Below are 27526 nucleotides of genomic sequence, written 5' to 3'. Positions count from 1 at the left end.
TTGCAGACTCAACATTTTGGTATATATCAAAAAGAGAATCAGGCATGCCGTTCAAGATGTGACCCCGACAGATGTATTCATCATTCTCCCATTTGCAGCGTCTTCTAGTCTGTTCTACAGTTTCCTCCTCAATCATTTCTGGCATTGGAGTACTCAAAACGTACACAACTTTTAATGTGGTTAACAAGAAATGCATCTTCTTTTGCCATCTTCTAAAGTCGTCCCTCAAACTTGTCTAGTTTTGTAAACTTGCGAGTCATGTCTTTTACAGATTCGTTGTTCACCATCTTTTGGAAACAAATTTGTTTTAATCTTTGTTGTAGAAAAATTGAGGATAACTTGTATTATTCTGAAGTCTTGACAAATAATTTCAGATTGAAACAATTTGGTGGTTATCCAAACGTTTTAACCGGATAAAATCAGAATATAAGAACAGAGAATGATGTATTTTGTGTGAATTCAACAACAAACCTTTTATTTTTTCTATCTCCATGACCAAATCTGTTGCAAGTATTATATAGGTGTCCAAAAGACATGTCCTAAGACACGTCCAAACATGTCCAAAACACATGTCCTAAGACACATCCATACATGTCCAAAAGACATGTCCTAAGACACATCCATACATGTCCAAAAGACATGTCCTAAGACATATCCATACATGTCCAAAAGACATGTCCTAAGACACATCCTTTGAGGTATGCGGTTGTGACTAAAAGACATGTATTTTCATATTAACACGAACCCCCGCCAATACCGAAAATCATAATAAACTTAAACAAGCATGCACTCCGCACTCTCCCGACTTATTTGATGAAATATTACAATCACATTGGTCAACTAGTTAATCCAATTACACTAAAATATCTAACACCTTATTTCTTTTGGTAACTCAATGTTTGGGGTTGTTGACCTCCTGCTTGGACAAGCACATTAACATCTTTTGTCTATCTAAAATCCCTGGAATTATCCTGAGCTTGTGAGAAGCTACAAACACCAACAAGAAGAAACACTAAATCAAGAGGATAAAAGGTATGAGAACATATGTAGATAAACATGAGAAAGGACTAGATAAAATAATTGGGAATTTATATTCATTATAGTGGATAGCATTTGTCCTGAGTTGATTTCGTGACAAATTAGAAGAAGCTTATTATTAGGTATTACTAGTATATAATTCTTCTCAACTGGTCTTCTCACCAATACAACATCGTAAATGCACAATAATTTTTTTGGGAATTTTAGTGATAGTAAAGCTTAAATAAATGAATTTTGTTTGAACAAACCATTTGCCAAATGTATAAAACCTAAGGAACGATCAGGTCTTTTCTTTTTCACAATATTACTTCTAAGTTCTAATTATAACAAAGAATAAACAAGAGCAAAAAAGGTCTAAAGCATGCTAGAGCATCAGGCCGGGAATAATTTGATACCATATAAACAGCTCTACCATACAAATTGAGTTATAAATCATAAACTTGTTGTAACATGTTCATGGTAAAATTGAAATATAATTTAACATTAGCAATGAGCAACAAACTCACATGGTTCTTTACTTTTCTTAGCTTCAGCAATAACTTTATAACAATAGTAGCTGTTGACGGAGGAATCTGGTAGTAACAAAGTTTGAGATTCGTGGCCGGAAAAAAGATCTATAACGGTGGTTCTTTATCGGAAACGTGAACAATAACCGGTGGATCCGATGAACAGTGTTCGTCGGAAAGTATGAACAGTGTTTGGTGGTAGTGATTATTGGTGGCTGAGATCGCTTAGGGTTAGTTTGGTGGCTCCTTTGTGCTCTCGCTTCTGACCCCTTGCAATTTGCCTACGTATCACTATTTATAGGGAATTCAGCCAACGTAGTTTTTGGGGAACAAGAAACCTAATGGGCTTAGATTTCTTATCTCGGGGCCCAGTAGGAAACCTACTGGAAACCGTCTTCTACTAGCTTTAGGAATGTCCGCCAATGAGGCCCAACCACAAAGGCCCAAGGCTCGTCCGCGGCTTCAAGACTTCATGGATAAGGCATATCCCTGGCCAATGATAATCCTCCGCTACCAGCTATTTCTCTAAACCGTGGACACAGGTATAGCCGTGGTTCACCCCAAATGTTGGACGCATTCTTGTCCCCCCCGATAAGGAGACCCTACCAAATTACAGGACAAGTGATCCCAAGCTCTTGGGTGCAAAGTGCAGGATACTCTGAAGTCTCCTAATGAAGACACCCGTTGACTACAGAGACAGAGCTCCCAAAGCACACACCAGATTTCACCCCACATCCCCAATGAGGACACTCATTGACTATAGGAGGAGGCCTTCAGTCCAGGCATACCCCTGGAGGTCTCTGACCATGAACACCGCTTTTCCTGTAGATATGCTACAAAAAGGAGTTCTTCACTAGAGTACCTGCATCAAATAGGTTAGTAATAACACTCTCCATCTTCCTTGAATCTTCCAAAGAACCCGACCAAGCAGTCATGTTTGAAGTCTTCACAAAGTCTTTCATTCATTTAGGGCGCGCCCTAAGGCTCACCATAGGAAGAGATTCAATCAAGGAATTCCCCACCTTTGCTTAGTAACTGAGCACGCCTCCTCACTACCCTGAGGGCGCACCTTCTTCTTCCACAACAATCTTTTAGTTTCATGTTTGTTGGACACGCCTCCCCTAACGATAGGGCACGCCTGGTCCTTTACAAAGAAGGAAACCTTCGTTTTCTTTTCCTTAATTTCAGGCATTTATATTTTAATTTTTAATTGTTTTCTTATTTTCAGTCTGAATATAGTTTTTACCAATTTTTGGGCATAACAACTACCCCCCAAATTCCATATGTCATTGGAAATGGGATTGGAATTTTTACTCATCTTTACCAAAATTTGTATAAACATATTCATCAATACTCTTTGTCAGGGCGCGCCCTAAATAGGGCGTTCCTTCCAATTTTTCCTTAAAATTCAATGATGCTAGGGTAAATAAATAGACGCGCCTTCTTGAGGGCAGGTCCTGGAATTTCAAATGGTTTGGAAACCGTTCCCCTTATTTTTAGGTAATAGTGATCAACATGATTGATTTGACAACTGTCATTTTCAACTATAAATAGCAGTCACATCATTTCTTTTTACTTTTTACCTTTACTCATTCTCTCTAACTTTTCTTTTTTTTCAAAAAATTATCACGCCGGCGGGAGGGTATTTCGCTCGGAATCTGACTTAATCTTCCATCGTTTCTTCAGTTTTCCTGGTTAATCCTCTTCACCAACTGAAAAGGTATATAAAACTCCTCTCTTTTTCGAGTTTTATTGCATATTCTGTGTTGCATGTGTTAGGAGTCTGTTCATTTCCATTTCTTAAGCATATTGTTCTTGTATGTATATGTGCATATATAGGTGTATAGATTTATACTTGTCCATTTAGATCCTAAAATATAGGATAATTAATTTCAAATTTTTGTTTTTGAGAATTTTAATAGTTAGTATGCTTATGCCCAGAAAACTATTACATATAGTCTGCACACAATCGTACCCACTTTTAGAGCTTATCAGCATCCTAGGGCGCGCACTCGTATACCTTTCCCAACAATGATGTCAGTTTTTTAATCAGAGATGGATCCTAGGATGCGCCTTATTCTTAAACAGGGTGCGCCTTCTTATGATAAGGCTTGTTTTTGTGTTTCAATAGGGTAACTATTAAACCCATCCTTTTGATTGGGGCATGCTATCTTTCCAATGCATGCCTTTCATTTCTTATATATATATATACTTTCTGAACTGGACGCGCCCTCAAACTTTCTTGATTTTCTTGACAGCTGGAAAACGAGGGTGCGTCCTCTCCTTTTCACTCATTCAAGGATTTTCTTATCAAGTTGGGAATCTATTCGCCTCCAAACACCTTCTTCGAACCTCAGCCTCCAAACGCCCACCATACTCCCGAGTTTCTGAATCAGGTGGCGCGCCTTATTGAAGATTCCAAAAAAGGTACCATGATGGCTGACTCTTCAAATAGTTCTTCCATGGACAATGTCCCTTTTTCTCGTAGGCATGGGTAACAAAAGCTACTCCAGAAGGAGAGATCTCCTGCACCTACTGCAACTGAGCTTGACGATGATGACTGGTTTGAGTCTCTCAATGTTGATAGGTATGGGAGCACAGAGATTGGAGTGAATGTTAGGGCTGGCCCATCCAAAGTCTATTACAGGGCTGTTTCTCCAAGCCTCTCTCCACAACAAGCCTAGGGCGCACCCTCTTTTTGATTCTAAGGATGCACCTAATGAACACTCCCCAATTTATGAACCTGAAACCAACTTTTTTGATGAAGATAACTATAAATTCTCGACATCTCCCGATCCTTCACCTGTCCCTTTTGAACATTGGGAGGTATCTGACAGTGAGATCGACTTTGATTGGAATAATTACGAGCAATACAACGAAGCTACAAAGAAGCGCTTTAGGAAGGAACAAGGCAAACTGTTATGTGTTGGGCTACCTTCTTCATGTTCAGACGAGCAATTGGAGTGGCTAATGGAATTCTATGATATGGAGGGCATATGGGCGCGCCCTCTGAGTATGATGCGGCCCCATATCTTCAACTATGGTAGGAACTTTAGGATTCCTAGAATGGTTACAAGTCCAAAGTTAATCTCTCCAGGAGTGGGCGCGCCCTTGCATCCTTATCTTAGGGAAGTTATCGAATTATATGACCTGACCCCTATCCAACTTTCCCCAAATAGTTACAAGTTTATCTTGGCCTTGTTAATTCTATACATGGACCTTGGTTTTCCCCAACCAACCATGGATGAGGTAAGCTACTTTTTTAGCCTGAGAAAATCTGATCACGGGTATTATTATCTAGTCATGGATAAGCAACACAAAAAGAAAGGATTCTCCTCTGGAAAAGTGAGTCATGAAAAGGGGTGGAAAGAGAATTATTTGAATTTTTATGACGTTCCCCGAATCAGGATACGTTTTAACACCTCTCCAAGTAAGGGCGCGCCGTCTCCTTTCAAGTCTTATTTGTTTATTTTTATCTTTATGACCTTATTCTTTTTTTTCCGTTTTTAATCCTTAGACAAGCCGTCTGTGAAGACCCTTGAGGGCGAGTCTAAAAGGCATGCAGAGGAATTACTCAAGGTGGCTTCTGAAAGGTGAAATTTAAAAACCTTAGTTACCAGGAATAACCTAATACGAGCAGGAATTTTATCTGATCAAGTTGGAGCAAAACTCAAGTATATAAGGTTTAGGAAAGGTAAACCCATTCCCCGTCCTACTGACGTAGATAGCGATGAGGACACTGAAGAAGAAGAAGAGCCAGACGATATCTCTTTACAAGGTGAGGTTCCCTTGGGTGATGAGATCCCAACAGGTTCGGAACAACATTTTGTTAATTGGGCGTGGCATGGCTATTGTCACCCATACATTTTTACTTATCAATGTCACGTATTCATACTGCTATAATATACTCAAGGTTAAAGGGTGCGCCTTCATGTTCCTTTAACCAATGCTTTTATCAAGTCTTATTAAACCTGCTTTTTGACAATTGCATTTACTTTTTTTTCCTTATTTTCCATCTTCAGTATTTTGCATTACCTGGGCGCGTCTTAAATATTTCTACTAATATCATTTCTTTGTTTTATGCAGAATTGGCTCCTTCAAAGATTCCCAAATCATTCAGGGCGCGTCCTGGCGACAAACCCAAGTCAAGGAAAGACGCTCCTAAAGCTCAAACATCCACATCTATTCCGATTCCTGTCACTTACCCTGTTCCTGTCCCCAAAAGGCCCATAATTGACTTGACAGAGAAGCAGGGCGCGCCTAAGAAGCCTAGGACTGAGAACGCGCCTTCAGGGTCTTCCGCCGCTTTAAACTACCTTGGCCCCATGGGTTCCCTTCATGTTACAGATGAAGAAGTGGAACAATGGCAAGCCATGAGCTTGGAGGATGCCACCCGTGCTTCCATTAAGGCATCCTGCCAACTGTTCATCAACTCCAACCAAGTGGTGGACAAACTACTTGAAGAGAAGGCGCGCCTTGAGAGGCTGCAAGGTGATAATAATATCTTGAATAACACCCTGAAGGACAAAGACTTTTTTCATGCTAAAGATATCAAAGTCAAGGATTCTGAGATTGCTTTTCTCAAGGGTGAACTTGCAAATTCATCTTCTTTGCTTGAGATTGCCAACATAAAGGCAGAATCCCTTCATGTGGAACTGGCTGAAGCAAAGGCGAGGATAGAGTAACTTGAGGATCAGAAAAATAATAGCTGGCTGGAGGAGAGGAGGATCATTAAAGATGAAGCCTTTGCTAATGGTTTTTATTTTTACAGGATAGGGTTCGTGGCGAATGATCCTGAATATAACTTTGAAAAATTTGGCGAAAAAACTGTTGTGGAGATGGCAGAGTTCAAAAAAGAGTTTGCCAAAGAGATCCAATCCAAAAGGATTGAACTTGGGTTAGAGGAACCTGAGGGCGCGCCTACTGAGGAGCCTCAAAAGGACACGCCAGAAGTTGACCCCTCAACTCCTCTCCAATCTATCCCTCCTACTGGTGAAAATCAGGGCGCGCCCTGATCTGCTTTTATTGTTTAAACTACTTTTGAACCGGGTCTTTTAATACTTTGAGGAGCCAGCCCTCTTTTGACGCTGTGCAAAGCTGTATGACTATATTTTGCAACTCTTTAACCTTTGCATTATAACATATCATATGGTTTTATTTAATTTAATCTCTTTCAGTAGGCATATAAAATCTGTTAAGGCGTCTCAACCTTTTAGGGCACACCTTAATTTTATATAGTTTTCTGTTTTGATTCTCTCTCAAACCGTTATACACTTCTATCATATAGAAACATTAGGTGCGTCCTTCCATAATGGCGCACCCTTATATCATGTTTATATTTTTAGAATATAAATCTTCTTTAAAGTCAAATCGTTATGGCGTGCCGTATTATAGGGCGCGCCCTTTAGCATTTAGAGAACATTATTTAGTTCATCCATGGGGATCTATATAATTTTTTATCGGAGCATTTTGAAATCAGGGCGCGCCCTGGTTCCTTTTTTTAACGTGCAAGTGCCAAGTACACCTTTCTTCGCAATAATTTATTAAAGTACTAAACCAATGGCGCGCCTTGATACGAAAGACTTTTCCTTAATTTATCTGATCAGCCATACTGTTTTACCTTTGTGCCATCAATTTGCTAAGTGTCATGCTCCTAGGCGCGTCCTTTTATGGAGGCGTGTCATGGTATCTTGATCATTAATAATTTGGGTGCGCCTTAACATAGGGCGCGTCTCAGGTTTTCTTAGATAGGTGATTTTATAACTTATAGTTTACTAGGGCATACCCCTTAGTATAATGTTGGAATTCTGCTGTCATATCATAGCATGGATATATTTTGTTGATGTATCACTCATAGGAATGCTTTATTATGAAGGAACTTTGTCTGAAATTTTTATATGCCAAGTAAACAAAGCAATTTGAAGCAACTTCTTTCTTTTATTGATAATGCGCTTTAGTGTACAAATTACACCAGTCCCATGGCTACTATGTTCTGTGGGGAAATTATTTGAAAATTTTATCCTTCTGCTAGTTCCAAGGTTCGTAGTCATGTATACTACCCCCTAGGCTAGGAGGAATTTATTTGCTACTAGTCTATTACATAAGAATTAATTATAGAAATGAGGGGGACAAAGCCACACCCTACTGATAATACTTCCGTAAATGCTCCGCATTCCAAGCTCGTGGAATAAGTTTGCCATCCAAATCTTCCAGGTGATAGGTTCCCTTCCAAAGTATAGCCTTGAACTTGTACGGTCCCTCCCAATTAGCTCCAAGCACTCCATGCTGAGCTATTTTGGTGTTTGGCATGACCTTTCGTAACACGAGGTCCCCTACCTTGAATGGCATGAAGATTTTACCCTCTTATTAAAATACCTCACGATTCTCTGCTGGTATGCAGCAAGCTTTAATTGAGAGTTCGTTTGGGCTTCATCTAGTAAGTCCAAGTGGAGCCTCTGGTTAACTTCTGCATCTTCTTCAACAAACGAGTCTCTTCGTAGGGATCCGGCTCCTACCTCCACGGGAATCATAGCATCATACCCAAAAGTCAGTAAAAACGAGGTTTCTCTTGTGGTCGATCTGGGAGTTGTGTTGTAAGACCAAAGGACCATGAGCATCTCCTCTGGCCAATCTCCCTTCTTTTCTTCCAATTTAGCTTTCAAAGTATGCTTTATGATTTTATTTATGGCCTCTGTCTGACCATAGCTTTGCGGGTGATAGACTGCAGCAAAATCTTTCTTGATGTTCAAGTCTTCACAAAGCTTCCTTAGCTATTTACTGTCAAACTGCTTCCCATTATCCGATATGAGTTTGTATGGAATACCGAACCTTTAGACTATGGAGTTAAAAATGAAGTCCTTTATCTTCTTTGCTGTGATCGTGGCCAGTGGCATGGCTTCCGCCCATTTAGTAAAGTAATCCACAGCCACCACGGCGTATTTCACACCCCCCTTTGCTTTGGGCAACTCTCCAATGAGATCGATTCCCCACATGACAAAAGGCCAAGGACTTGCCAATGAAGTAATAGACGTTGCTGGGGCATCAGAATAATTGGCGAAATGCTGGCAACGGTCACAAGCCCGGACAAATTTGAAGGCATCTTCTTTCATAGTTGGCCAGTAATATCCTTGTCTGAGGACTTTTAATGCCAATGAACCACCCCCCGAGTGATTGCCACAAATCCCTTCGTGCTCCTCCCTGAGGATATAATTTCCTTCTTCTATGTCCACGCAGCGTAACAGTAGTTGGTTAAATCCTCTCTTGTATAACGCCCCATCGTATTCAACATACTTAGCAGCTTGGTATCGAAGGCGTCGAGCATGTAGCTTGTCTTCTGGAAATGCTCCCGTTTGAATATAGTTATGAATGAGAGTCATCCAATTCTCTAGCGGGGTTTCCCGTGTCTGGAACACTTCTACCTCTGGAACACTTGGTATCCTTGGATTCCCAAAGGAATTTGTCCAAGTTGGATGTTATCCATTTGCAACCCCATCTTTGCCAAAGCATATGCATTACTATTTTCCTCCCTTGGAACGCCCTCTAGCCTGGCACTTTCAAACTTTTCCAATAGACGATGCGCACATCTCATATATAACTCTGTCTGTGGGCCCCGAGCTTGGAAACCTCCGTTGACTTGATTTACAACTAACTCAGAGTCACTCCGAGCTATCAAATTTACAACCCCCACTTCCAGAGCTATTTTCAAACCATTGATCAAGGCTTCATATTCAACATCATTATTGGTGACATGAAATTTAAAATGGATGGTGCTCATCAAATGATGTCCTTCCGGGGTGACTAAGACAATTCCGGCGCCTGCTCCATTATTATTCACTGCCCCATCGACATGCAAGATCCACCAAGGGTGTGGCAATTCTTCCCTTTCATCAATAGGAGGATTTCCTTGTGAGGAAGGCTCTGCCAATACTATAGCCTTACCATCTACCTCAGAGTCAAACTCAAGTATGAAATCGGCCAGTGCCTGTCCCTTGATCGCTGTGCGAGGGCAATATTCTAAATCGAATTGTCCCAACTCTATTCCCCATTTCAACATTCTTTCTGACGATTCTGGTTTATGCAGAATATGCCTGAGCGGATAAGCGGTGTGAACCTCTATCCGGAGCTTGGAAATATGGTCTTAGCTTTCGCACCGCAAGAATAAGAGCGTATACCAATTTTTCCATGCTGGTATATCTGGATTCTGCATCCAGCAGCCTTTTGCTCACATAGTACACAGGCCATTGATGGCTTGCTTCCTCTTTTACCAATACCGCGCTGATGGAGTATTCTGAGACTGCCAAGTAAAGAATCAACGTTTCTCCCTCTTCTGGATTGGACAACATCGGAGGATTCCCCAGCTGCTCTTTGATTTTTAGAAAAGCCTTTTCACAATCTAAGGTCCACACAAATTCCTTCCTCATTCCTTTGATTGCCTTGAAGAATTCTCTGCACCTATCCGATGACTTTGAGACAAATCGATTTAAAGCTGCAATCCTTCCCGTAAGACTTTGTACTTGCTTGACGTTGGAGGGAGATTTCATGTCCAATAGAGCCTTGATTTTTGTCGGGTTCGCCTCAATTCCTTGGTGGTTAACCATGAATACCAAGAATTTTTCTGATTCCACGTCAAACACACACTTCTGAGGGTTCAGCTTCATCCTATATTTTCTCAGAATATGGAACATCTCAGCTAAGTCTGTGACGTGATCTTTCGCCCTCTTAGATTTTACAAGCATATCGTCCACGTATACCTCCATCGTCTTCCCAATCTTTCTCTTAAACATCTTATTTACCAATCTTTGATAAGTGGCTCCGACGTTGATCAGACCAAACGACATCCCAATGTAGCAATAGAGTCCTCTACAGTGATAAAAGAGGTATGCTCCTGGTCAGGCCCATATATAGGAATTTGATTATATCCGGAGTATGCATCCATGAAACTGAGCAAGGCATGTCCTGCCGTGGCGTCGACCAACTGGTCAATTCTGGGCAAAGGAAAGCTATCCTTTGGGCACGCTTTATTCAGATCGGTGAAATCCACACATGTTCTCCATTTGTCGTTGGGCTTTTTTACTAACACTGGATTGGCCAACCATTCCGGGTTAAAGGACTCCCGAATCAATCCGACGTCCAAAAGCCTATCCGCTTCTTCTGTCAAGGCTATAGCCCTCTCTCCGCTTACGGTCCTATGCTTTTATCGAACCCCTTTATGTTTGGGATCGATGTTCAAATGGTGGCACATCACTTCTGGGTCGATTCCCACCATATCAGAATGGTTCCACGCAAATACATCGAGGTTCGCCAAGAGAAGTATTGAAAGACCCTATTTCAATCTTGGCGCCAACTGAGATCCAATTCTCAAAAACCTTGGATCTTTTTCGTCAACTGGTATTTCAATTGTGTCTTCTGCTAGCCCCATCTTTTCCGTTGGCATTGGTATTCGTGGATCTAAGTCGGGTGGATCATGATTCTCATTATTTTGTAGAGAAGGCGCATCCCCTTGGAGAGGAGCATCAACTTCTTCAGAAGGCGCGCCCTGTATCATAGGGGCATCAACTTCCTTTAAATTTTCAGGGAATAAGGGCGCGCCCTCAGGGAGAGGGGCATCTACCTTATGCACATCCTGTCTGAGACTTTACAAGACATCAAATCTTCCTTCGAGTCGTTCCCCATTGACATCTGCTTGGATTATGATATTTGGGGGTTCCTCTTCTTCCAACATTTCAATTCTGATTGTGTCTTCCAAGAACAACATTGCTGGAGGCAGTTCAGAGGGGTGCTCGTCCCCTTGCTCGGCATAGTAATGGACTTGGATTTCCTCGATTGGTTGTTCGATGCTCCTTTCTCGATCGTTATCTGATGCATCTTCGCTGTGGGAGTCCTTCCTAAATCCCCTCATAGCTTGCCTGTAGCATTCCTGAGAGTCGTACTGAGAGCCCTTTATACTTTCCACACCATTTGGGGTTGGAAACTTGATGGTAAGGTGGTGGATCGAAGTAATGACCCTCATCTCCCGAAGAAAAGGCCGTCCTAAAAGCACATTGTGGGATGACTCTTGATTCATAACCTTGAACTCGAGCATCTTTGTCATAGACAACGGACTTTCCCCCAAAGTACATGGCAACCGAATTGATCCCATAACTCTAACTCCCGCGCCAGAGAAATCATAGACCCACGAATCTTCCCCCGACATATCCCGATCAGGTAGCCCCGTCTTTTTAAAGGTGCTGTAGTAGAGGATATTTTTTGAGCTTTCATCGTCTATAAAGGCCCTGTGGATATTTTTGGCTCCGATCTGGATGGAGATGACCAGCGCGTTATTGTGAGGGTGATGTACCCACCGGGCATCTACTTCTATGAAGGTGATATCCATGGATTCACCCTTGAAAACTTTGGGTGGTCAAGTCTCCACCCTATGAATGTCTGTGAGAGGTCTGAATCGGGCTTCCCTGGCATATCTTGCCAAGGTCCTGTTGCTACATTCCATCCCAGGATCTCCCTCATAGATTGTTCGCATACTGCCGCCCCTGACGAACTTATTTTCTTCCAGAGTTTCATTGTTCGATCCTCGCGGGGCTTACCTGTAATAACCCCAATTTTTGGGAAATTTTTGAAACCCTAATGAATAGTGTTTTTGCTGAATGAGAAAACTTTTCATGCCACACTATGTAGGGGTTCTGTTATGGATATTCTGAGATTTTATCAGTACTCTATGTTAGATATATTTGATAATGTCATGGCTAATATATTTTATGTTTAGCTTTCAGATCTTACGTGAACAGGATAAATCAGTACTTAACTGTTGATCAGTACTTATACTGGAAGTCAGGACTTAAGGATATCAGTACTTATATTATCAGGAGATAATCATCAGAAGATAGATATCAGAACTTAAGTGCTGAAGGAGAATCAGATAAGGACAGTAGCTGATTAAAGGAAAGAAGATCGAGATAAACATAAGAAGAGATATGCATGAAGAAGGAATTCCGTGAAGAATTGAATACTTGGAAGAAAAGATATCTGATTGATATATTTTAGGAAGCAGAATTATATTCCATATCAATTAGCGATTATCTTGTAACTGTGTAGTATATAAACACAGACATAGGGTTTACACTATAAGTGTTATCGTTATTAGAAAAGATTATTCATTGTAACCCTAGCAGCTCTCGTGATATTTGTTCATCACTGAGAGGTAACAGTTCCATACTGTAACAGAGTTTATTGTTTCAATAAAGTTTGTTTTCTGTTACTTAAGATCTTAAAGTTCGATTTGAGTGTACTATACACTGTATTCACCCCCTCTACAGTGTGTGTGTGACCTAACAATTGGTATCAGAGCCTATCTGTTAACTTACATACAGTTAAAGATCCAAACACAATCATGTCGGACACAGAAACTCCAACTAAGCCTACCACAACTGAGGAACCACCAAAGACACATATTCAGAGTCGGTATGAGACCATCAAAGTCCCCATACTGAGACCATCTGAATATCCCATATGGAAGGTAAGGATGACCATGTTCCTGGAAGCAACAGATCCAGAATACCTGGATAGAATCAAGGAAGGTCCTCACAAACCAACCAAACTCGCTGTTGCAGTTGCAGGTGAAGCAGCAATTACCGTACCAAAGGAGAAGAGTGATTATACTGCTGAGGACATAGCATCAATTGCTAAGGATGCTAAGGTACGACACTTACTGCATAGTGCCATTGATAATGTAATGTCAAACAGGGTAATCAACTGCAAGACTGCTAAGGAGATATGGGATGCTCTGGAAACAAGATGTCAGGGAACTAACACAATTAAGAAGAACAGGAAGACAATACTCACTCAAGAGTATGAACACTTTGACTCAAAGACTAATGAGTCATTGAATGATTTATATGATAGATTTGTCAAACTTTTGAATGATTTGTCATTGGTTGATAAAGAGTATGATCTTGAAGATTCAAACCTTAAGTTCCTGTTAGCTCTTCCTGAATGCTGGGATTTGAAGGCAACGACAATAAGAGACAACTACAATCTTGATGAAACAACTCTTGACGAAATCTATGGAATGCTCAAGACTCATGAGCTGGAGATGGAACAAAGAAGCAAGAGGAAAGGAGGAAAGTCAAGGACAGTTGCTCTTAAGGCTGAAGAAGAATTCCCCAAAGCAGCTTCCTCAAAGAAAGACAAGGGTAAAGCTCTTTTCATAAAGTCTGATACTGAGTCATCAAGTTCTGAGAGTGATGATGACTTAGATTCTGAAAGCTTGCCTGAGACTGATGCTGATGAGGAGATGATGAAGCTGTGTGCTCTTATGGTGAAAGGAATCACCAAGATTGCATACAGGAAGTTCAAGAAGGGAAATAAGTTTTCCAGAAAAAGCATAAGTTCTGATAGAAGAATTTCAGAAGATCTGAAGGCAGAGGAGGAAAGTCTAACAGAGGAGATTACACCAATGTTAAATGCTATAACTGTGGTGAGAAAGGCCACATATCTCCTGACTGCAAGAAGGTAAAGGGTGACAGAGGCAAGGCTCTTGTCACAAAGCAGAAAAGCTGGACAGACACTTCAGACTCTGAAAGTGAGGAGAACTATGCATTGATGGCAAATGTTGATAAAGAAAGTGCTGAGAGCAGTTCTGAAGCTGCTGAAACAAAGGTACCTCAGACTACTTATGCTTTTCATACTGATGATATTAATGAGTTGAGAAGTTATCTTAAAACCATGTTTGTTAGTTATAGAGATCAAACCTTAACATGTGAAAGATTAACTTCTGAAAATCTTGCTTTTAAGAAAAGAAATGATTTCTTAGAAAAAGAGTTAGTTATATTCCATCAAACTCAGAAGGATAGAGATGATGCTTTTTATGTTAGGGATGAAGTGCTAAAAATGAATGAATCTCTAAAAACTGAGTTAGAAAAGGAAAGAGAGATAATCAGGACTTGGACTAACTCTGGCAGAACAACTCAAAATTTGCTAAGTAGTGAAAATTGGAAAGAGGGCTTAGGTTATGGAGAGAATAAGAATGATAAAGGAACTGAAGAAATTAAGCCTGTTGTTAAGCAAAAGCCAAAGTTAAAACCTGTTAAGTTTGTAACTGTAAAGTCCGATAATGAGAAATCAGAAGTTAAAGAGGAATTAACTTCTGACAAACTAAAACAGGAAAAGACAGCTGAAGTAAATATAGGCTTAATGACAAAGAAGCAGCTTAAGCATAAGCTGAAAGATGTCAAGAATGCAAACAAGGTAAAATCACCTAAGAAAAATAGGAATGGAAAGGAAGGTGTGAATAAAAGCAATGATTATAAACCTGTTCTTGATGCTCCTAGGAAAACATGTCATAACTGTGGAAGTTCTAACCATCTGGCTTCTTTTTGCAGGAAAAATAAGAATATTAACTCCTTACCTTCAAAATTAGGAGTTAAGAGTCAGTCTGTTAGATACAAACCACAAAATCCTTGTTTTCATTGTGGTAGTTTATGTCATTCCATTTATACTTGTAAGGAATATCATAGTTTGTACTATGATTATTATCAAATAAAACCTTCTTTGAAGAAAGTTTCCATTGTTCCTTCTAGTGTAAATTCTGATTCAAAGTCTGATAATGTAAATTCTGATAAGAAAAATGTTAACATAAACTCTGATGCTAAATCCGCTGCAAATGTTAACAAACTTAATAAGGCCAAAGGATCCAAGCAAGTCCGGGTCCTTAAAACTAATAATTAGTGGTTTTTGTGATTGCAGGGCAACAGGAAAAATATTCTAGTTCTGGACAGTGGATGTTCAGGACATATGACTGGAAATAAAGCCCTGCTATCAGACTTTGTGGAGAAAGCTGGCCCAAGTGTTTCTTATGGAGATGGCAACATTGGAAAAATATTGGGATATGGCAATATCAATCTTGGAAATGTCATAATTAAACAAGTAGCTCTGGTCTCAGGACTTAAACACAACCTACTGAGTATAAGTCAAATCTGTGACAGAGGTTATCATGTTGATTTCTTTGAAGAACACTGTGAAGTTGTGAGTAAATCTAAAGGCAAAGTTGTTCTGAAAGGATACAGACGTGGTAACATTTATGAAGCTAAGCTTTCAACAAGTACTGATGGCTCTGCAATCTGTCTGTTAAGTAGAGCATCAATTGAAGAAAGCTGGAATTGGCATAAGAAACTCTCTCATTTAAATTTCAACAATATAAATGAACTGGTCAAGAAAGATCTTGTGAGAGGATTGCCAAACACAGTATTTGCTCCTGATGGTCTTTGTGATTCATGTCAGAAAGCCAAACAAAGAAAATCTTCATTCAAGAGCAAGACTGATTCATCAATTCTTGAGCCTTATCATCTTATACATGTTGATCTATTTTGTCCAGTAAATGTCATGTCTATTGCAAAGAAGAAGTATGCGTTGGTCATAGTGGATGAGTTCACCAGATGCACATGGGTGTATTTCTTGCACACAAAAAGTGAAACTGCATCTATCTTGATTGATCATGTCAAACAGCTGGATAAAATGGTAAAAAATTCTGTGAAAATTTTAAGGAGTGATAATGGCACTGAGTTCAAGAATTTGATAATGGAAGAGTTCTGCAAAAGCCATGGAATAAAGCAGGAATTTTCTGCTCCTAGAACTCCACAGCAAAATGGAGTTGTTAAAAGGAAGAATAGAACTCTCATTGAAGCTGCACGTACAATGCTTGAAGAAGCAAAGCTTCCAACCTATTTCTGGGCTGAAGCTGTGCAGACTGCTTGTTTTACTCAAAATGCAACACTCATTAACAAGCATGGAAAAACACCATATGAGATGGTAAAGAAAAAGAAGCCAAATCTGAAATATTTTCATGTATTTGGATGCAAGTGTTTTGTTCTCAAGACTCATCCTGAACAGCTATCAAAGTTTGATCTAAAAGCTGATGAAGGAATCTTTGTTGGATATCCACTTTCCACAAAAGCCTTCAGAGTCTATAATTTGAGAACAAAAGTGGTCATGGAATCTATCAATATCTCTTTTGATGACAAGAAGATCACTGGTCTTAAAGATTTCATTGACCATGATCAGCTGAGATTTGAAAATGAAGACTCATATTCTGATACTGAAAATCCTGACAGTCTAAGTCCTGATACTGCAAACTCTGATGGATTAAACTCTGATGTTATTGAAACTGTTGTCTGATATCTGTTTCTAAACTCTGATAAGTGATATGTCTGTTCTAGTACCTATTCAATCCTATGAGGATAACTGTGCTAGATACTGACCTAGTAGTCTTCAATAAACAAATGATTCCATGGAAGAAGTAATTATTTCAGTGGAAATCTTATGACACTAGCAAATTCTGATAACTGAGCTTAGTTAAGTTCACTTTGTATTTCTTATTACTAAGTCATAAATTAGAATAATGCTACTCATCTGTTAAGCTCTGATACTAGTAAAACTGCTGAATGTACTAAGTGCTGATAGACCTCTCTTATCAAAAGAAAAAGCAAAAAGATCAAAGATTAAAATCAGGTACTCCTTTGAGATCTAGAGTAAAAATGTGGAAGGGACGATCCAAGTGCATTGCTGGTATTAAGTAAATATGCATCAGAAAAGCAAAATATTTTCTTGGTGACTTTTCACACTCTATGATTACTGGAGAAATACTCTGACAATAGCATAAATTCTGATAAACAATCGTGACTCACTTACATTGAGAAGCCACTGTAAAATAGAATTTCAAAAGATGCATAAAATTAGCACAAAACAGTTGAGGTGGACTCAAGCATAAACTCATTCTTCAGTAGGTTTCAGGACAATGACAGATCTTTAGCAAAATTTTAGTTATGCCTTATTTCTAAGATGTACTGAAGTGAATCAGACTTTACTCTTTGTCTGTTTTTAGCTTAATGCACACACTAATCACTCCATCTGAATGATGAAAATTTCTGTGGTGGTCTATGTTATTTTAGATAAACAGTCATTGTGTCATTATTGAAAAAATTCTGAGGACAAGTTCTAAGTTACACGTTCTGATGATTAAGTTCTGACGTCCATAACTCAGAACTTGTATGAGTATTTACTAAGATGGGCATTCCTTTTTCGAGTTAAGAAATTATGTTCTGATGACTGTTAAGTTCTGGTATAGGTCTAAGTTCTGATTTCTCAATCTAATCCTTTACTTGGCTTATCTGTGAATAAAATTTGATAACAGTCTCAGTTCGTACTCGAATATGTTGAAGTGGAAGATTAATAGTCACTGTGATTAGGATTAATGGTATTTGTACTTGAACAGTCCACTGTTTCTTGTGTCTTGTGCGGTCTAGACCATGATTCCTCTTTCCAATGACTGTTATTCTTTTTCAAAGTCTAGGGAGACGAGGTAGAATTAATTCTACCTGTCAGCATTAAATATCTTTGCGTCTCTTGGCATTCTCTTGCCTATATAAGCAACCACTTCACACCAGTCTTTCCATCACATTCTTCTCACACACTTATCCTCCTTCTTCTATCAAAAACACAATGGTTCGATACAACATGTTTTTGAACAACCAAACCTTCACAATGGAGCTAAGTTGTGCCGACTGGCAGCAGGAGTGGTATGTAACAGCCATTCCTGAGGAGATCTGGGATTCTGTCCCACAGGAGGTGCTAACTCACCTCCTATTCTTCTATATGGATTACCATCGCCATCTGGAGCGATTGGAGGAGGAAAGGCGGGAAGCTATCCGTCAGCAAGAGCGAATCATACGACTCGCCATCTTGTTCGTCGAAGATAGGAAGAGGAAGATGACTTAATCTCGTCTTCTTCCTGTTCTTCTTCATCATCAGCTTTGTCAGGCTTCTTAGCTAGGACTAAAGCTGTTGACGTTAGGATTAGAAGCTTAGGGAAAATCTTGTATTGATGTAATTTCCATTTCATAAATGTATTGACTTGATATATTAATGAAAATTGTTTTTACTTCAAGATTTTGTCTCTGAGTTATTTTATCTTCTGTTGATAAATCCTGATTGATATTCTGATGACCATTTAAATTTTGTTTTTATTTAAGTTCTGATTCTCTGTCAGCACTTATTCATCGAAATTATCTTGGTCATTTTCATGTGATGTATTTTCAGAATATTAATGTTGCAGTGAAAAATAATTCAATCAGTGCTAACGGTTTAAATTTTAAATTAAAACTGTTTCTCTTGATTAATGGAACGGTTTTTCCTTGAAACAAGGCAACTGGGTAAGTAATCATTCCTGTTTTCTCGAGCCCAGTAACTATCCGTTATTACTGCATGTCTGACAGGTGTCCAACGGTAATATTTTTTTTGTATAAGTACAGCAGAGAGAAGATTTCTGTAATCTTTTTAATTTCTTCATCTTTTATCTCTCTTCTTACTGTTACTCTCCTTCACTTACTTTTTCCGTTGTTTTCATACAGACATTATATCAAACACCTAACAGGCATACTTAATTCTCAATTTTTTTCACATGGCACCAAAGGATTTAATCATTGATGGAGCAAAGTTTGTTCCAAACAACTATGCTACAATTCTTGATCATGCTGAAGCTCCATCTGAATTGCACTTTGTGCAAGATCTTCTTGCACATAGTGAGGTTGGGTACGCCTTAACTCAGCCTGAATTATTTTCAAGTCAACAAGTTCTGAGGTTCTGGAGGACTGGCGTTTTTGATGATGGTGGTAACCGTGGAACTCCCAGTATTATCTTCCAAGTGGGTGATTCATCTTTTGTAGTCACTCCTGGTACAGTACGCATGGCTTTACATCTTCCAGAGGATTGTACTTTCTCAGTTCCAGAGGACTCAGCCCTTCGGGAGTTAATGGCTGAATTGGGATATGAAAAGAGTCTGACGAAACTTGGACAGTTGAAACGGGCTAATATCAGAAAAGAATGGAGTTTCTTCTTTGATTGCATCACCAAAGCTTTTGGGAACAAATATTCAAATTTTGATGCTATCTCAATTCTGAGTCAGCACATAGGGTATGCTATTATCCATCAAACTCATTTTGATTTTGCAACTAGAATAATTGGTTTTATTGGGGATAGGATGACAGAGGATCAAGATGTTGTTTATTTTGCTAGATTCTGTCAACTTATTTACACTTATTGTACTGATGAACCTCATTTAGTCAGCACTCAAACCCCACCTTTTAAGGTTACAAAAAGGTACTTTAATGATCTGGTAAATGCTGATACTAAGAAGAAAATGGTTAGACCATTACAGATTCCTAAGTCTGTGAAACAGATCCTGGTAAATGTTGATCCTGATACTTATAGATCTGTTTACTCTGATGTCCAACCACCTCCAACCACCCAAAATCCATCAACCTCAGTACCTACCTCTCATTCTACTCAACCTACCCTCAGAACTTATCTCAAATCCTATCTCTCCACTTCACAGACTGCTCAACCTTCTTCTTCAGCACCTACTGTGAAGCCTACATCCTCTAAGCCAAAGAGAACAAAGACTGTTCCTCAAACACCTCAAAAGAGGAGGAGATTTACTTTGAGAGATGAATCAGATTCTGAGGAACAGATTCCTTCTTCAGAACCTGTGGTGGTTGAAGCTGAGAAAGTAACTTCTCAGAAGGATTCTGAAATTGGGGGTTCTAGGCTTCTCAAGAGGCTTAGACGTATGATAGTTCCTGAAACTCCCAAAGAATCCAAATCAACAAGGAAGTACAAGAAACAGAGGGCACAAAGGCCAGTTTCAGATGATGAGGAGGAAGCAGCTAAGGAAGGGGATCAGGAATCTCTGATCTCACCAGACAAGGAATTTGCTCCAGTCACTTCTTCTCCATCAACTCCATCTCAGGAAGCTGTATCTGACAAGGCTAACTCACCATCTGTGTCTCTTGTTGATCCAGGCACAAGTGCTGAAATTGATATTCAGAACCTGGTTGTGCCTGCAATACTTTTATTAGAAGCTCCAACAGCAAATAATCCTTCCATAACACATGTTACTGATGCTGTTCAAACTCCAGAGTTATCAACAACACCTTCTCTGCATCAAGATGCTGATGATCAGATTTTAGGTGAGCATCAGGATATGGCTGTTGATCAGAACTTAGTATCAGATCAGCAATTAGAGGATGCTGAAGCCTCCATTGCTACTCACACTGTTGTCTTATCAGAAGATACTGATTCTTTAAGTTCTGATGCTGCAAATGTTGGAGATACTGGTGAAGCTGCTACAACTGTAGATGCTGATGAAGCAGGTCCTTCAGGACATACTCCTCCACCGACTCTTCCTAAGTCTGAACTGGTAAAGGAGTTTGTTATCAGGGATGCACCAGTGCCTTGGAGTGAAACTCCTGCAGGTCAGGAGTGGACTAAGGAATGGAACTCAGTTTCATGTGTTCCAAATGCTTTACATCTTGCTGAGCACTTGACTAAAGCTGATGAAATGTTAAATTCTGATGATTTTAAAACCCAGCTTAGAGTCACTGCATTGAGTACTAAACATCTACAAGGTCTTCATTCCAATACTCATGCAGAGCTACACAAGATTCAGGAGAACTTTATCAAACAGGAACAAGTTTGGAAAATTGATAAGAAAAAGTTCTTCCAACCTACCATTGACAGGGTTGCTTATATTGAGAAAACTCAAGAGAAACAACAAGCTCAGATTGATCAAATTCTGACAAATCAAGCTTCTCAGCAATCGCAACTTACTGAAATCCAGACCTCAGTGGAACTACTTATCTCTCTTTTATTACCTGCTGATGCCAAAAAGGGGGAGAAGGTAATTAAGTCCAAATGCAAAACCAACAAGACACTGCAAGGAAAGGATGATGGAAAAGATGACCAAGGAACCTCTGGAATGGGTAGTGGTCATAGTCAAGGTAGAAGGTTTACATCAAGACAAGCTAGTCACAGAACAAGTTCTGATACTGGGAAAAGAATAAGTTCTGCTGCTGGTAAAAGGATAAGTTCTGATGAACTTCTAGATCTTGATGAGGAAATGTCAAGACAGTTATTTCTTCAAGAAAATCCAGGGATGGACTTGGAAAGTTTAAAGGAAGAAGAAGCCAGACTTAAATCAGAGAAAGTCACATCTAAATCTGAAGCTTCTGGTAAAAAGTTACTTCCAAAACCTAAAGGCATTGTGATCAAAGAAAGGACACATACCGAAGCAACTTTGGCTAGATCACAACCACAGATAGATCCAAGATCCAAGGGTAAAGAAAAGGTTGGTGAACCTATCAAGCCTTATGTACCTCCTGAGGAAGAAGAAATTACTGATGGAAAAGATGATCTTGCTCTGACTTCAAGAAAAGTTCTTAAAACAACCTCTGACATGGCTCAAGTTGTTCAGAGTCAAGAAATTGTAAGTTCTGATATTCAGAAGAAGCAAGTAACCTCTGACAGTGCTCAAGTTAACTTGATATCAGAAAATAGATCAAAGACACTCCTACCAGGATTCACTAAAGCAAAACAGACTCAATCTTTGAAGACTACTGTAAGTGTTTTTGAAGCAAGAGTAGTTACTGGAAAGGAAGCTAGAGATAAAACTGGATTGGGAAGTGCTGATGAAAGAAGAGTACACGACACTACCAATGATCCAACTTCCTTGAGTGAACCAGGTATTGGAGAAACTCCTGAGAGATTGAATCAACTGGAATCTGTACAGATGGTTTACCATACCTACTTGAAAGAATACATCATGTTGTATTTCATGACAGATGGTAGGGTTTATCATATAAGACAAAATGCCATTCCTTTGAAGTATTTTGAAGAATTGGAGCATGTACTTTTCTTACTTCAAGTGGATGACAGAATAACAGAGACTGCTGCAAACTACTTAAAAGAACAGATTCAGAGACAGAAAAGGCTTTATTTTGTTAAGTCTGACAGCATATATGTTCCAAAGTACAGAGATCACAATGGTGATATTGTTGATATGAAGCCTAATACTGCACAGATCAGAACGTATCTTGGTATTAAGGGACTTGAATTCAATCTTGAGTCAGACAAAACTTATGTCATAAGACTAGATCAGGAGTTAAGAAAAGCAAAGATTAATGATCTCAGAGCTGCAATCTTTCAAACTGGTGAAGATACTGCAGAGCTTAAAGGTGTTAAAAGGGGAATGATTGATGAACTAAGATATGCTGAGAAATGTTTGTTGAAGAACTATCTCAGAACAACTCCTGACATCAGAGAGATCAGAAAATGAAGAAGCCAAGTCGAAGATCTACAACTGCTTAAATTCTGATATTTATACAGATTGAAGTTGTTATCAGAAGTTGAAATTGGTAAAAACTTTAAGGACTGTAAGTTGTAGTTATCTAGTCTATTTCTCATGTATTTGTACTTAATGTTTTTGACATCATCAAATATCTGTTAAACTTGTATATTTTGTTAATTTACAAGTTGGGGGAGATTGTTAGATATATTTGATAATGTCATGGCTAATATGTTTTATGTTTAGCTTTCAGATCTTACGTGAACAGGATAAATCAGTACTTAACTGTTGATCAGTACTTATACTGGAAGTCAGGACTTAAGGATATCAGTTGTAAAAACCAAAATTTTTGAAATTTTTTTGAAACCCTTATGAATAGTGATTTTGCTGATTATGCTGAATAAGAAAACTTTTCATGCCACACTATGTAGGGGTTCTTCTATTGTTATTCTGAGATCTTATTAGTACTTTATAGGAGATATAAGTGTATGTAAAGATCGTCAGAATCCAAATTCGAACACTTTGATTTTTCTCGAAAATCCACCAGATACCGAAAGAATTGAGTATAAGGTAACATGATTAAAAGGATTTAAATTCAAGGTTTATAAGAGAGGATCATAAAAGGAATATAATGTATTGAGAAAGGGTAAGGGAACCCAAGTAATAAGATCCCGGGTATGATCCCTCAAACGATAAACGAGAATGAAAGTTAAGCGAACCGTATAACAGATCAGCGGTCATTAGCCAAGTAATTAAGAGCTAATCAAAGAGGTTAGTGATGATGATGTCACTACACCAACAAGAAGAGGACAAGTGTGGGAAGATGACATAGGAGGATGACATAAGCATGACCAAAGGGAAGGTATTGTTGGTTGATTTCAAGCCACACAAATTTTACCATGGTTAAAAGGTAATTAACAAAACAAAAGGATATCAACCAAGCCTTTTATGCACAAAGATCAATAAAACAAAGCAAGCTTCTCTCCCCCCCCTTTTCATCTTCTTCATTTCGAATTTTTCACCAAAATGGTGAATTAGAAATTCAAAACACAAGCTATACTCCATGGAAAATTATAAGGTTTGTTTCTTTGGATCCTATATTTCATAACTAAGAAGAGCAAGTAGTTTGAGTGCTTGAATCAAAGGTTTTCTATCTCAAACAAATCATTTTAGTTTAGGGTGAATAGTAACTTTCAAGAACAAATTTTTGATTCTTGATTTTATTTGCAAGGTCAAGGTAGCTTAAGCATATATTAAGGCTTCCATGGACATTCCAAGGATCTTTCTTTGATTAAAAGCTTCAAGGAAGGTATAACTCTTCATGACCTTAGTATTAAGATTGTTTGATATAAATGATTATGATGATGGAATGATAGATTAAGTGTAGTAGTTGTTTTGTCATGTTGAGATCTTAGTGGTTAAGTGCTTTTGTTGATTTTGGAGTTAAAAAGTAGCACTAGTTGTTATTGATGATTCATGGTATGATTTGAGATTGGTTTAAATGGTTTAAAGTGTTTGATGAGTGATATGGTCATATGGTTGTATTGGGATTGATTGGTGATGGTTTGGTGTTAAATTGGTTGGTAAAATTTTGGGAAATCGCGTAAACATAGCCGTCGTAATGTCCGATTTACTTTAGGCTGTTTTTGTTCTTAACATTAGGACCCGTGAACTCACTGCTAGGTTTTGACCATTGCCATGATTAGATAGTTCATGTTACGAGCTTCGTTTTGATATGTAGTTCGTTTGATTCCGATGTACGGTTTAGGAGAAACGACCATTTTAAGTAACGGCGTTTCGCGACCGAACCATTACCCCTCGCCTTACTTTGAAACCTTGGTTAAGGCCCTTAAATGACTAATTGGAGCATGAAACATTTATGTAGAGTGTGTTAGGCAGTTGATAAGACACTCGCGAAAGAATCGCCTTAAAACTCGTAATGGGTAAATTATTAAAAATGGTGGAGCCGAGGGTACTCGAGCGACTTAAGTAAATCGTTAAGCGCAAAACGAGCGTTAGAGTCTGAGTTGGTTAGAGTATAGATTTACAAGTGACTTTGGTTTAATTCCAACTTACTTGTTGCTTATAGGTTACCAGACTCGTCCCGAGCCATTCGTAACCCCCAGTCGCTCAGGCAAGTTTTCTACCCGTTATACTGTTGTTGTGATGTAAATATATGTATATGCATTATCTTGTGATAAGTGCATGATTGTTATTAGCAATTTTTGCGATATATTGGAGCATGCTGATATGGTATATATGCATGTCTGTTTCGTAATCTGGTTATCTATCTGTTGATTTCAATGCTTATAGTTGCATAATACCTATGCTAGAAATAAGCAGTAGTTGTGTATACCCTTAGTATAGGGGACCCAAAGGTGAATATATTTCTAAACTGGGAGTCGATGTTCCCGAGTATATTATATATATATATATATTTATATATATATGGATATGGTTTTCAAAACTATTGATCGAATAAGGTTTATTCGATACCTTTATTTTACTTAATTGAATATTACTTGAATATTCATCCGAGGACTTATGACTCCTTTTATTTTATTAATCGAATATTATTTCCAATATTCATTCGAGGGCTTATGACTCAGTTTATTTTATTATTTGAATATTATTTGAATATTCATTCGAGGGCTTATGACTCATTTTATTTTATTATTTGAATATTCATTCGAGGGCTTATGACTCAGTTTATTTTATTATTTGAATATCATTTGAGTATTCATTCGAGGGCTTATGACTCAGTTTATATTATTTAATGAATATTATTTGAATATTCATTTGAGGATCTATGACTCCGATTATTTGCTAAGATATTTTCTTTATTTTATTAAAGAATAAGGTGTCGATAATCAAACTTATTTTTGATTATTCAAATAAAGATAGTACTTTCGTATAAGTATATCTTTGGTTATTTAATACTCATTTCAAGTATAAGTTTTCCAACTTCTACCTCAATTATTCTTTATGGGAATATTATTTAAATAATAATATTCAGATATTTCTTTTATATTGAGACTGATTTACTTTATTAAATCAGCATTATTCCAAACACTCTTTAAAGTGTTTTCGAGTCTTTAAAATGATTTTCAAAAGTTAGAGCGGATCCCAAAACTCATTTTTTATATATTTAAGATCTTCCTTTTAAAAAGGGGATTTAAATACTCGCTCAAAACCAGAGGGATCCGGCTCTGTGGTGTATTTTATATTCGCAACAAGGTTGCAGTTTTGGTAAATGAATTGATTACTTACCCAAAGTTCGGGAAGTAAGTCCATCTATCGAGTCGGCATAAGCAACATGGGCTCAGTGGGCGTCCATGATAGTGTAAGTGGCTCAGTGGGAGTCCATCAAATGCGTAAGTGGCTGAGTGGCAGTCCAGCATAAGGTCCTATTGCGACCAGGGTGATGACCAGTGGGGAATTCGTCCATCTACTAGTAGAAAAGGTTACTTATTGGTATCTTTGCCTGATCAGCAAGATATCAGGTTTATGCCAAGGTTTTCTCCTTTCCAAATTCATTGGATATTGCAACTCTGTTTATAATTTTCATAACAGAGGTTTTCAAGGAGTGTATGAAATATATATATATATAGGTGTATATATATATCGGGACTTAATGAAGTATCTCGTAACCTCATTATTTATAATGATATTCAAAGATTGAATCTATTCAAATCTTGTCTTGTAGTCTCATCTATGTGATGAACTTTTGAAAGCTCATTATAACTTGAACGGTGGTAGTTCAAGTAATATGTGGAAAAGATATAAGTATATCGGAGTATCTTGTAACTTCATCTTTTAAACTTATATCTAGTAAATGATTATCTTATGCATGTCAAAGATTTTCAGAAAAACGTTGAGACAAGGTTAGATATATGAGATCACCTTGCAACGATATTTTTATACAGTTATAAACTGAAACTCTGTGTATATTATGCATGGAAGAGGACTTCCAAGATTTTGAAAAGTATATATGTATATATACTGAATATTTTGCGACTTCATCGCATTAAGATATCAACTTGGTTCATTTCTTTTGACCAAGACTTTCATGAGTACTATGAGAAGGCTCATATATTGTTAATCATTATATATATTATTTTGGTGGGCTTGTTGCTCACCCTTGCTTTCTTCTTTCATCACACAACATCAGATAGACAAGATGAACGGGACCAAGCTCCCAATTCGCGAGCGGATAGGAAACGTTCCGCAGTTTCCTATAGGCGTTGATGTCGCTGTAGCTGAGGTAGGAACTACCAATAGGCTAGGCTTTCAACTTTTGATGTACCAGAATTATGTATATTTATGAATTGTAATAATGGCAAAGAAATGTAAATTTATTCAGAAACCCTTTTAAGGTGTATTGGCAGATAATTGTGGAATAAAATGACTTGTGATTATTTTTGGATATTCATCTCTGAGACTATAACTTGTGGTGTGTGTGTTTATTGTGGGGTCACAGTACAGAGTAGTTGATTATTTATTAAGATTGGGTGTTATTAAGGGAAATGGAACTCGTGACAACCCGGATCCCCGACCCCGGATTTGGGGGTGTTACAGAAATGGTATCAGAGCTAAGCGTTATAAACCTCAGAGATGATGTGACGTTAAGATAATAAGTTCACTAAGATAATAAGAACTCTTGCCAAGTTCATAGTCGGACTACCTAACGTAGTACTGACAGTTAAAACCCTTATGGGAACCCTTATAAATGTAGCGATAGAAGCGTAGTTCATTATCGTATATGGTAGCGGGACTCCGAACCCTGAGGTTGAGGAGCAACAACGCGATGATGTTT

At 38.4% G+C, this 27526-nt stretch overlaps 1 protein-coding gene across 1 annotated transcript; it reads right to left on the bottom strand.

The window, feature by feature from the left end:
* Nucleotides 1–8958: 8958 nt before the first annotated feature.
* Nucleotides 8959–9597, bottom strand: LOC141674466 (uncharacterized). The gene has a single exon (XM_074481170.1). The coding sequence runs from the start codon at nt 9595–9597 to the stop codon at nt 8959–8961; it is 639 nt and encodes a 212-aa protein (XP_074337271.1).
* Nucleotides 9598–27526: the final 17929 nt, after the last annotated feature.

Source organism: Apium graveolens, chromosome 7, assembly GCF_009905375.1.
Source record: "Apium graveolens cultivar Ventura chromosome 7, ASM990537v1, whole genome shotgun sequence".
NCBI classification, from domain to species: domain Eukaryota; kingdom Viridiplantae; phylum Streptophyta; class Magnoliopsida; order Apiales; family Apiaceae; genus Apium; species Apium graveolens.
This window is presented reverse-complemented; position numbering and strand designations above follow the sequence as displayed.